The sequence below is a fragment of the Corella eumyota genome, chromosome 2 (assembly GCF_963082875.1).
Source record: "Corella eumyota chromosome 2, kaCorEumy4.1, whole genome shotgun sequence".
NCBI lineage: Eukaryota > Metazoa > Chordata > Ascidiacea > Phlebobranchia > Corellidae > Corella > Corella eumyota.
Genome location: NC_137491.1, coordinates 2,408,825 through 2,421,699, shown reverse-complemented (window position 1 = coordinate 2,421,699; position 12,875 = coordinate 2,408,825). Strand labels below are relative to the sequence as shown.

The 12,875-nt window shown below is 28.0% G+C and overlaps 1 protein-coding gene across 1 annotated transcript; it reads right to left on the bottom strand.

Moving 5' to 3' along the window:
• Positions 1 to 637: 637 nt before the first annotated feature.
• Positions 638 to 12,086, bottom strand: LOC145742121 (sortilin-like). The gene is made up of 18 exons (XM_082559884.1): positions 11,869 to 12,086; positions 10,912 to 11,051; positions 10,164 to 10,251; positions 9,753 to 9,904; positions 9,333 to 9,493; positions 8,318 to 8,445; positions 8,014 to 8,161; positions 7,583 to 7,692; positions 5,956 to 6,099; positions 5,711 to 5,822; positions 5,438 to 5,603; positions 4,859 to 5,046; positions 4,149 to 4,341; positions 3,437 to 3,548; positions 2,892 to 2,978; positions 2,554 to 2,735; positions 1,933 to 2,104; positions 638 to 1,265 (listed from the first exon to the last, which is right to left on the bottom strand). The coding sequence occupies exons 1-18, from the start codon at positions 12,067 to 12,069 to the stop codon at positions 1,248 to 1,250; spliced, it is 2,502 nt and encodes an 833-aa protein (XP_082416010.1). The 5' UTR covers positions 12,070 to 12,086; the 3' UTR covers positions 638 to 1,247.
• Between the last annotated feature and the right edge of the window lie 789 nt (positions 12,087 to 12,875).

Below are 12,875 nucleotides of genomic sequence, written 5' to 3'. Positions count from 1 at the left end.
ACTGTGCCCACCTATGGTTATACCTTTACAACGTTCTTTTTAATTCTGAAAATAAATGTTACTAGACAAAAGCGGTAGATCTTATCAAATACAAGGCAACTTACTTTTGAGACAACTTAGCCCAGGAAAATCCAACCTAAAAACACCTTTTTCTGTTAATTTATTTAAACAAAATAAACCCTCAAGTGGTAAATGACATTAGGATGTAACGTCAAGTTTTTAAATAACAACATTAAAAATGCAAAAAATACCGGCAGCGTGGTGTAGTGGTAAGATAACTTGCTACGCCACCATGAGGTCGTGGGTTTAATCCCCACTGCTCTCATGCGGTAGTGCCCTTATGTAAAGCTATAAACGGTATAAACTCCTGCTGAGCCAGCACTTAATCAGCAGCATAATTACTGGGCAATTATATTCTATAATACCCCAAACTGCTGAAGGCAACTCGAGACTGGGTCGGGGTAACTGATGTTACACTATGTTTAGGTCGCGCATTTAACCTTCTCACATCGAGGATAAAGATATATACAAAAAAAATAAAGCCTTATCATGTATGCATTGGCCTTATATTATTACAATGCTTGTTTTTTGTTCTTTCAGAATACATTTTTTTATTTCCAATCGTTTAAAAAACGTACTACGCGTATTTAAAAATCAGTTAAAATTGTGCATTAAACAAACGAATCTTGCAATAAATAAAGAAACTAAATAAGATACACAATAAACACGGGAATTATAATATAAATAAGGCATAACAAAAAAAAAATAAACAACTTTTTGACATATTGGCATAAAATGACAAATCTTGTTATATATACAATATTTTTAACAAACGACAATGTTAAATAATATACAACTATATACTAAATTATAATTGCAAAGACTCTACGAACAAACTAACAGGTTTTTGTGATATTATTTATTAAAAAAAAACAAAAAATTAAATATAATAAGTTGTTATTTGTTACTTTTTTTACTTTTTTCATAAAAAATCAGATATCAATAATCTAAAGCCCTATTTTACAGAAGACAAAGCACTTATTTTATTATTAATATTAGCACAATTTTTTTTAATATATATATTTTTTTCTAATTCATATTATAGTACACCAGATAAGAAAAAATTAGGATATTTTACTAAGTAATTTCATTATACTACACTGCTGTGGAATGTGATGTTCAGATGGAATGTTTTTATGCATAGTCTTTCACAGCTATTCTCATGTTTATTCAAATAAATATATCATTTAAGTCATCAACAAGTCCTAAAAATATTAAAAACAATTTTAATTGTTGTAATATGGTGGCAACCCTCAACCAATATCTGCCTGTGATAATTTACCTGCACACAACAAAAATCATTTTTGTGTAATTTACAGGGCTATAACATGAACATATGTATATATCTATTTTTTTGTATATATCTTTATCCTCGATGTGGAAAAGTCGAATGCGCGACTTAAACATAGAATAACATAAGTTACTCCGATCCAGTCTCGAGTTGCCTGTGGCAGTTTGGGATATTATAGATTATAATTGTCCGATAATTATGCTGCTGATTAAGTGCTGGCTCAGCAGGAGTTCATACCGTTTATAGCGCCTTACTCAAGAGCGCTACAGCATGAGGTCAATGGGAATTGAACCCACGACCCCATGTGTATAGCCTGTACTGACAAAAGACTTTAATCATTAAAAAGCCTTCTAAACTAAAATAAAATCATTTTTGTTTCCATCATTTTACAAAAGTATTTAACCAAATAATAATTTGGATGACATTTTATTCAAGGGTCTTTAATAATAATAAAAGTATAAAAAGATTTACCCAAAACCGTGAAAAATAGATGGTAAAACCACAAAAAAAAACAAGAACCAAATTCTTTCATTATTAGAAAATTTTTTTCTAAATTTTTTACGAAAAATTTGTATTCTTACCTCATCTGAATCATCATGATACGATATCATGGCCCCATTAACGCCCACTGGTGGCACACTTGCTATATATGGAGCATCGTCTGCAGTGTCATCATTAATCACAGTACCAGTCCCAATCAGTGAACCCCCATTTTGATTTTGGTTAAGCGGGGTGTATCGTACCCTCAATATTCTATATTTAAAAACAATTTTTTACATTTTGTTTATATTCATTTATTCGTAATTTTTTACCTTATGTTTTGAATTGTTGAATTTTGGATTTTATTGGCCGAAATGCCTGATAATGCTGCCTAGAACTAGTTTCGGGCACAGTGAAGGTTTGTACTATTAAAAGCACTTTACAGACAAATCATGGAGTAACATTTGTTACCCTGACCCAATCTCAAGTTGCCTTTGCCAGTTTGGGATACTTTTTAACATGTTGATAATAATTAACTGACTAATTAGTTTTAGCTCATTAGGAGTTTGTCTTCGTTATGCACTTTACCCAAGGGTCCTACAGAATGAAAGCAGTGGGTATTAAACCCAGGACCTTATGTTTTAAAACCAAGAGTTTTACCCAATACACCAAACAGCTAATTAAAAAAAATTTCTAGTTAATAGTTAAAAATTTAAACTTACGATTTTCGTTTACGATAAACTAAAACTGAAATAGCGCCCCCTAGTGCAAGGACAAGAACGACCAAAAATATAACGAGACCCAAATTTGATTTGGTGTGATGGTTAGTATAAGTTTGAAAATCATTTTTATCAACTCCATAATTTTCATCAATTATTGCAGGCATACCATTTGCAGATACCAGCTAAAAATCAATATTTTGTAATTTTGTTTATGAGTAATTTAAACTGTAAATGATACAAAAAAAATTACAAAAAAAAATTTTATGACAAAAACAATAACATTAATAATTTTTTACAATCGAAAAGATCGTTTGATTTATCAACAAATCAAATTTTACCTGAACACAACTTTTTGAAAGAGTTTTAAAATGATGTGGGGGTTGGTATCCACCCTCGCAAACATCCCCGGGTATTTTCAAATAACCCTGTAATAAAAAAAAGGTTTAGAAGAAATAAAATCATAACATGTTCACTTAATTCATTTTTAACAGGGATATATAGGAAAACCATAGGAAAACCAACGATACAATAACAATAGACTAAAATTAAACATCTAAATGACAGTTTTCTTTGAAATAATAAACAGCCTAAAATAAAGAAAGTAAAAAATTGGCAAAAAAGATTAAAATACGGTCTAAATTTTTTACATAAATTTGGTATAATTATGTTAGTTATGATATTGATTTTGCTATTGGCTGCATTCTTTTCAGTTGAATATAATTTTAATTTTAAATATCTTATTCCATTGTTAATTTCATTGATCTTTAATGAAAATTGTCTGAAAAACCAATTTGAAAAAACTTAACTTTAAATCAGGTAATTATAAATACATAGAAAAACATTCTAAGTTAGGAAATATTATTGTTCGGTCTTTATTTTTTACCTTAGTTATAATTTTTTCTTCAAATCCTCCGATACAGATATCCATTCCGGATGTTGAAGCTAATGGGTCTTCCACACAACTTCCGTCACTCGATCTTTTGTATCCATAATCACTAAAGTATTTGTTTGGTTAACTTTTACGTTATAAGTGTAAAAAAATTTGAAGTACAAAATTTTACAACTGAAAATACTTAAATTTAATGTGTTAATATACAACACATGACTACTTGAAAATATCTTAATATATTAGGCCTAGTGGACACTTTTGTATGTGTATGTTTAAATTATAACCCTAAAAAATAAATAATAACTGCTGTTTGTGGTGTGCGACTAAATTTTTTATTTTTTTTTCTTGTATATATCTTTATCCTCGATGTGGAAAAGTCGAATGCGTGACTTAAACACAGAGTAACATTAGTTACTCCGACCCAGTCTCGAGTTGCCTTTAGCGGTTTGGAATATCATAGATTATAATTGCCCGATAATTATGCTGCTGATTAAGTGCTGGCTCAGCAGGAGTTCATACCATTTATAGCGCCTTACTTAAGGGCGCTACAGCATGAGAGATTAAACCTATGACCTCATGGTGGTGTAGCAAGTGTTCTTACCACTACACCACGATGCCGGTTTACACCAACATCAAACACCAAACTCATATAGCAACATAATGTACCATTAACCAACAAAATAAAATTAAACTAACCATCGCTTACCATAAATAATCAGTTAACTGGCATTCACATGTAGTTTTAACAGGAGTTGGAACCAACTGGTTTTTGTTTCTACAAACCGAACCTTTCACTCTTCTCACATAGCTAACATGAGCACCTAGGTTACAGCTTTGAACTTCGTTATTTAATAGATCACTTTGGTGCGCTTTCCATGTTGTATATTGGTAATTATTACCTGTATATAACAAAAACTGTAATTTATTTGTGATATTAAAAGGGGTATATGTGTAAAAACAGGGGTAAATTGCAAGAGCTTAGACCAATCTCAAAGTGCTGTTGTAATTTTTATATATTTTTGGCTTGGTGTACTGCTTATTAACCCAACCAAAAGTTTTTTGGGTTGGATTGAAGTAAATAAACTAAAGCATTATTTAAGGATGCTACACAATGTAGAAGCAGTGGAAATTAAACCCAAGACTTTAGTAGTTATTTTAAATGCTATAACCACATGGGTAGTCTGGAACAAATTTTCTAAAACTTAAATTTTTGAAAATACTTTTTTATCAAAAAATTTAGGGTGAAATTTTTGTGGAATTTAAAGTGCATATCACAATAAAAAAAGTCTTTACGGGCACACGATTTCTGGCAAAATGTCTACTTTGTTGAAAGCTTAGTGTCAATTTTTAAATTTTTTTTCCTGAACTAACTAGCAGCAGATACCGTATCTTAACTAGCAAAAACCAACAACTTACATTCTTCTCCTAGAATATCGGTGAAATCAACGGTTAACGCCATCCAAGACCCATCCCCATTTCTATCCCACCCCCATATACTAACATCAGTTGCTTTTTCACCCGGTTCAGCTGAAACTCCGGTGACTTGGATGGGTTGGTCGGTGAAGTTGTAGTTATACCAACACAACCCTTCATCTAATGAAAACCTAATTTTTTTTTTTTTTTTTAATTTGATGTTCTTGAATTTTTTAAAAAAATATTCATAGATTTAAAAAAAAATTTTCTTAAACTTTTTTAAATAACAATAATTTTGAAAGTGTATTTAAACTATAAATACATGGAACAATGTAACCTTTTGTAAAATACTCGCCGATAGCCCACCCTACAGTTTGTATATTAATTGTTAAAATCTGGTTGCTACTCTTGTATTTGCAAGTGATTACATATATTTTGCATTATTTTACCCAAAGACCACAAACAGCAGTTTTATTTATTTTTAGCCCTTTAATTGGATATATACATAGCTGACCAAGCTTCTTTATATATATTTAATAATTTACTACACAAAACCCTTAAAATTTAATTAAAAATACTTACTTTAATGTATTAATTGGATCTTCACTTAGCGGAATGGCGAACAATATTCCGCCAGAATCACCAATTCCATAAAAGTGGGGACCAACCAAGTCAGTTGGTTGGGTCCAGGAGTAACCCCCATCACCAGATACATAAACATTTGGGGGACTAAAACTTAAACCATCACCTAAAATGAATTAAAAGGAATATTTATTTTTATAATTTTTTTTTTCTAAATAAATTTTAAACTTTTATTTATTTTTGAACTTATTTTAAATAAATAAAAATAATTACCAATGTTTCCATGTGCCAGAATTAATCCAACAGTATGAGAACTTGAAAGAGGAAGAGAAGGTAACCGTACATGCTTGCTTGCGCTAAAGTAATTATGAATTTGGAGTTTGCACTAAAATAAAATAGGCAAATTGAGTCACATTACATTTAAACTAACCATCCGTGGATGATGAATAAGCGAAGTCTTAAGATAAATTTTAAAACCAAAATTTACATTGAGGATAAATTAAAAAATAAAAACTTACAGATTTCTCTGTTTTTTCACACACACTACCACTAGGTGGCTCCACAGGTTGCCAAACTCCTCCTTTATCAAACGAGATCATAGAATGAACGGTGTTGTCTTCTTGTAACTGGGAAGTTATGTAAACTCCTTGTAAAGATAAAACCTTAAAAATAAAAAAAAATTTAGAAATATAAAACAACTAAACTGCATAATTAAAAAATTAACGAAATATTTAATTAAGAAAATATAATAAAATTTAAGAAGACAAACCCACATAAATATTTGCGGTTTTATAAAAATAATGTGGTTAAATTGTCAATATAACTAAGTGCATTACAACGTTAAACCGTCAATTAGGTTTTTACATAATACATTTACGAGTTGACATACTTATAAAATCGTCAATGGTATTTACAATAAAAAAGCACAATATAACATAAACCATTAAAATATTTTGGTTTACTACTGTTTACATACTGGCAAGCTATTTGTCATATTTTATTTGTATAGGTTTTAAATATAAAACTTAAAATATTAAGTTTTTGTCAACTTTTTTAGTTTTACAATTTTTGGTATATACCTTTTTTTTACCAACTTTTTGGTATTAACAATTATAAAATAACAGGCAAAGTTAAATTTTTTTTTACGTTAGCATATACCAGTAGTTTTTTTTTCAATTTTTTTAATATTAATTAGTCAATTTGCTGAAAATTAACTTTACAAAAACAATTTAACATTGACTGAAAACCAAAAATCAACAACAAGTTTAAAACTTGAAAAAATATGATTTAACAAATGTAAACACATTCATCAAAATACTTCATTGTTTATAATTTTTAATTATTAATAAAAGTTCCCATAATCAAAAATTTTGAGGCATTAATTATTTTATAATAAATAACAAGTTCCATTTTCTAAACCAATAAAAAGACAAAAATTTAAAACATTTTAGAATGTTACAATGCCTGTATGTAAACTTATTGAGTTAATTCAATGAAATGGAAGATAATAATGAATGGAAGGAAATTATTAAAGAATAATATTTGATGGATTAACATTTAAAACTGCTGGAAAACATAAAAATACATCATAACTTAAAACAGCTTTAGTATATAGATTTAAAAACTTTAAATTAGTACCAGATGTTTACAAAACAATTCTAAACTACAATAAGCTGGCAAAGCAATTTTAATAGATTTAAATATAACAAAGTTTATATTATAAATTAAATCATATTTTTATTATATATATATAGACCCTTTTATGTACCTTAAAACATTGTATATATTTTAAACCACAAAGTTGCGAATTCATGGTAAAAGATTTAACTTTTTATTAAATTATTAAATTCAACTTTAAAACAAATTTTGCAGAGACCTGGAAAAATTTAATAAAATCCTTTTTCTATAAGTGAAACTAAATTTGACAAAGCATTGAACAAATATAAATTTTGAACAAATATAACTTTTATAAGTTTGATTTAATACACACTAACCTAACCTTAATACTTTTAACACATTATTCAAATTAATATAATCAGCATGGGCTTAAATTAGGTACATAAAAACAATATTTTTGAACAAGCAAGATTGTGGTTGAATTTAGTTTTAACCATTAGTTTTTTTGGCATTATTAATAAAATTTACCTTATAAAAGTCTGTGATTCCTGCTTGATTTGGGTAAAGATGTCGGGTTAAAGATTTAGAGTAAATAACTCCACTTGAATCAGATGTGTAAATATTTCCATGACCATTATCTAAAACATAAAATTTTTCATTAAAGAGTTTTTAACAAAATATACAAAACGTGATAAAATCTAAGTTTAAACCAAAAAGTTTTTCTTTATATACTTTAATCTCTAAACAAAAGGATAAAAAAGTGTACATTTCAATAACCAATACAATTTTTAAACTATATGAATTAACAAAAAACTATTCTAAATGCAAAAAAAACACTAGTTTAAAAATATAGAATAAAAAATAAACAAAACAATTTACTTATCTGTAAATCAAAGTTTAAATGATAATCGAAAATGAGCTTAAATACAAAAACATCAAAAATACCAAAATTAACTTACTTGTAGGAACGTCCACATGCACAAACACCATTCCTTCACTCATATCTAACAAAGAATAAAATTGATCTGAGTTAATTAAAGGAACTTGTGCTGCGTTCCATGATTCACCGTTGTTCTTTGATACATGTAAAACTCTACTCAGGTTTTTCTGTAAAACAGGAAAAGGTTCATTTACTGGTTTAGATAACTTAATTGAAATGAAAAGCAATAAAACAATCAAAAAATACAACAATAATGTTTGGTTGTCTGTTAAGATAGTGTTAAAAACCTTGTTTCAGAAATGTTTTGAAATTAAATGACTTACCCCTACAAACTCAACGGAAGCAAATAGAAAATCATCTTGAACAGTAAAACTATGTACGTGTTGTGCAAGTAAAGTTGGTTTTGATGATGAAATATCATAACTGTAAAGTTCATTATCTACTCCTGTGCCTAAAACATTCAGTTAAGCGTTAAACATTTGTAAAATTTCTGGTCGTACAAAATTCTATTAAATTTTTGCTAGGGCCAGAGTTTGATTGAATATATAACATAGAAATAAACATTACAAATATCTTAAAATCTATATATATATAGTGGAGCTTAGTGGAGGATATGTGTGTTCATTTTATAAGCTTACAAATTAAATAAATGTGCTGTTTGTAGTACATGAATAAATAATAGCAAGTAGATATTAATTCGGAATTACCACTATACTACAACAATTAAAATCCCAACTGTAAAGAACGCTATCGACTAGTAAAGATGGGCCAATCGAATCCGAGTGCGAGTACTCGGCCCGAGTATTAGAAATATTTAAATACTCGTGCTCGTCGAGCATTTTTTAGTACTCGGACGCCAAGTAATATTTTGTCATTTAAGATCGTATCTGAATTACTTTACATAAAAAAAAACACGAAGTTTGCCCTATTCTAATAAATTATAATCTACTCTCAAATATATCACGTTATTTAAGCAACGATTGCGCAACAAATACATTTTTTACGTAAAATTTAACGCATAATAAATTTGAGACTTTTACATTTTCATTTGGACTTAAAATGATAACGGTATCAGCGGTAAGTAGTTTTGCCAACGTTAAACACTTTACATCTATAAATACGTGTTTTTTGGCAAATTTTGCAGTTTTAATTATGCGGGAAAGATTCTCATGAACAGTTATATACGTTTAAATGACGTCATAACCGAGTACTCGGACTCGGCCGATTATCGTGACAAAATACTCGGGCTCATCAAATCCGAGTAATTTGGATTTCAGCCCATCCCTATCGACTAGTACTAAAAATGCTACAAAAGTTTAACAAAAACACAATTCTTACTTGACATTTTTTGTGTTGGATCAGTAACATAATAAAGTAAATCTTTGTTTAAAGGATCCCACTTCGCAGCTTGAACATATTCAGATATTTTTGTAAATTTACGACCAAAATCACTTGTATACCAAAGTGCGGAATTATAGTCCAAAGATTTTACCAACCAGCTGTAAAAAAAGGTTTTAATAAGTTCAACTTTAAAACAACAAAAAAAAACGACTACACTTTATTTTAAAATCTATAAAACAAAATTCTAAGTTAAAAAAAATTTAACAATAAACATATAGACACTTTAACAAAAAAAAGGTTTTTTACAAATTTTTAAGGTAAGGAATTGTTACTAAAAAAATAAAACAAAAAAATATTGTAAAATAAATATATAAAAAAAAAAATAAATATTATAATGTTTGATTGTGATCTACAAACCTATATTTATTTATAGGATTAAACTTAATTGTGGATGCATCAATCTTAAATGGACAAGCTAAAGTAGTCCATACTGCCCCAGCATTTTCACTTGCATATAGTTTAGTTTGTGGATTCATGATAAAAGCACTGTCATAACCAATTAGAAAAACCTATAAATGTATATATAGTGTTAAAACAAGAAAAGCATAAATATATATTAGAAGAGCTACATTTAAAAATAAAATTTATTCGTTTAATAAATAATTCATTACGCAGAAAATTAAAAGGTATTGACATTAATTTAATTTTAAGCAGTTTCTGTTTATGTTACATTTACAGAAAAAAACGTATATAAAAATTAATTTATTTATATACAAGAAAAGATTTAAATAAATTTAAATAGAAAATTAAAGGCTTAAATTGAATTACCATTTCAGTATTAACAGGGCTGACTTGTATCCCATAAGTTTTACGAATATTCACATTTCCAATCTGAGATGAAATGTCTACAAATTTGCTGAAAACAAAAATATTATTTAGAATTGCCTCAAAGTCAAAATATTCTAAAATTTTATCACTTTTGTTGACATTTTAAAACAGTAGGTTTAATATTTTAGTTGCAGAACTTAATATTTGATTAAGATTGTTATTTTGTGTTTTTAATATATTTTAATGTTATGGTTTACTTTATTTTTATTTAAATTTATTTTAATAGTATGATAAGCTGTAATTTTCAGGTAATACATTAACTAAAAAAAAAATTAAATCTAAAAAAAAATAGTCCATAAATGAACATGTCTAAAAATAATATAATTTTTTTTTTGTATATATTTTTATCCTCGATGTGGGAAAGTCAAATGCGCGACTTAAACATAGAGTAACATCAGTTACTCCGACCTAGTCTCGAGTTGCCGGTGGCAGTTTGGGATATTATGATTATAACTGCCCGATAATTATGCTGCTGATGAAGTGTTGGCTCAGCAGAAGTTCACACCGTTTATAGCGTCTTACTTAAGGGCGCTACAGCATGAGATCAGTGGGGATTGAACCTACGACCTTATGTCTGGTATAGAAAGTGTTCTTACCACTACACCACGCTGCCGGATTTTGTATATGCTTTAAATTTAATTGTATATATATGTTTTTAAATTTATGCTAAATAAAAGAATAAATTTACCCTCCACGATTTACACTTCTATACAGTTTAGAAGGTGATGTTACAAGTCCATAATTCATAGTGGTTACTGCAAGCAAAACTCCATTCAATCCACTCCATGTTAAAGATATTGAAGGATTTGAATCATTTTTAAAAATATGCTAAAAATAAAATTTGTAAAAAATATATTATTTTTGTTTTATAATTTAAAATAGGTATAAAAAATTATACAATAATAAAAAAGTATGGCTTCAATTAACATTTTTTTAACAATATGTTATTAGTCATTGTTTGTTTAAGGCCTCTCTTCAATATAAAAACACATGAAATAGTCCCATTGTCAATTGTCATGTGATTTTGACTAGCACAACTAAAATAGACAAGCAGCCATAAAAACCAATTGCGTGGCAACTTTAGCTTCGGTTTTATATAGCCTACATATTGTTTTATAAATTCAAATATATTTTGTTACGATACAGCTCTAAAAATCCATCTAATTTGTATTCTTAGGTTAACTAATTACAAAACACTATGACAAAAAACCATAAGTTTATTTTAACAGATTTTTTTTATTTATTTTTTTTTTGTATATCTTTATCCTCGATGTGAGAAAGTCAAATGCGCAACTTAAACATAGAGTAACATCAGTTACTCAGACCCAGTCTTGAGTTGCCTGTAGCAGTTTGGGATATTATAGAGACTATAATTGCCCGATAATTATGCTGCTGATTAAGTGCTGGCTCAGCAGGAGTTCATACCGTTTATAGCACCTTACTTAAGAGCGCTATAGCATGAGATCAGTGGGGATTGAACCCACAACCCCATGTGCAAGCATTCTTATTACTACACCACGCTGCCGGTTTTTTAGTATATGTTTTTTAGTATATGTAAATATAACTATTTAATATATGTAAATATAAATGTAACAATAGTGGATAATTTAAAAAATAAATTTGTTGTTTTGGTAAAACGACTCACTTGTGAATTTTTTAAAACATTAACATAATTAGAAGGTGGTGAGCAGGATGAAACGTCTCTTTTATGTAAACGATGATGTTTTGTAATTTCTTCATTTCTTTTATATTGAAATTCCTTCTCAAACGAAACAACTGTGTTTTTATTTGTCGCAGAACATAATTTTACCGCCAGTATAGTAAACAAAATACATAAACACTTCATTTTTAAAAATCTTAAAATTTGTCTAAATTAAAACAAATATTAAAATCATATTTTTGTCATAGATTATTGAAGGCCTGAATGCATTTAATATTTATTTAAACAATAACTAATATGTAACAAAAATTACTTTAATCAAATTAAAGTGAATACTTTATTCATAAAAACAGAAAGAAATATGTTTTAAACCAATTTTAAAAACCGTTTTCCAACTAAATAAACCATGAAAACACTTCTGTATTTTACTTCAATTTTACGTTTTTTATTAAACACTTTAATCTTGCTGAGTTTACATCTATGTAGTACTAGGTATCATATGATAAATTGATAAAATATTTTTGTAAAGTTATTCGCGTGAAATTACCAAAAAATTACGTTTTAAATCTATCTGTCTAATTGCAAGACGATCTTGTTGCTTTTTCCGACAGTTATGATTTAATTCGTTAATATCCAACACTAAACATTTGTCCAGACTAATTATCTGAAATCTTATTTCTTCTTAAATCTAGATAATTAAAAACAAATACAAAGATGTTAGATGAAAATGACGAAGTCCTAAAAATAAATAATATCAGATATCTATGTTGTTTACACGTCGTATCAAAATTGTGATTTACACACGCCGTGTCAAAACTACAAAGCTAATATTAAAAAAAAGTTTGTTTTATTTAGACAGTTTTATTTTAAATATTTTGGTTTTCTCTTTATTTTACAATTTAAAAAAAAAATAAATAACTTAAGCAGAAGTTTTTATTAAAACTAATTTATTGAAGTAAGTAACAACAAAATATACAAATATTGGAGGGTAT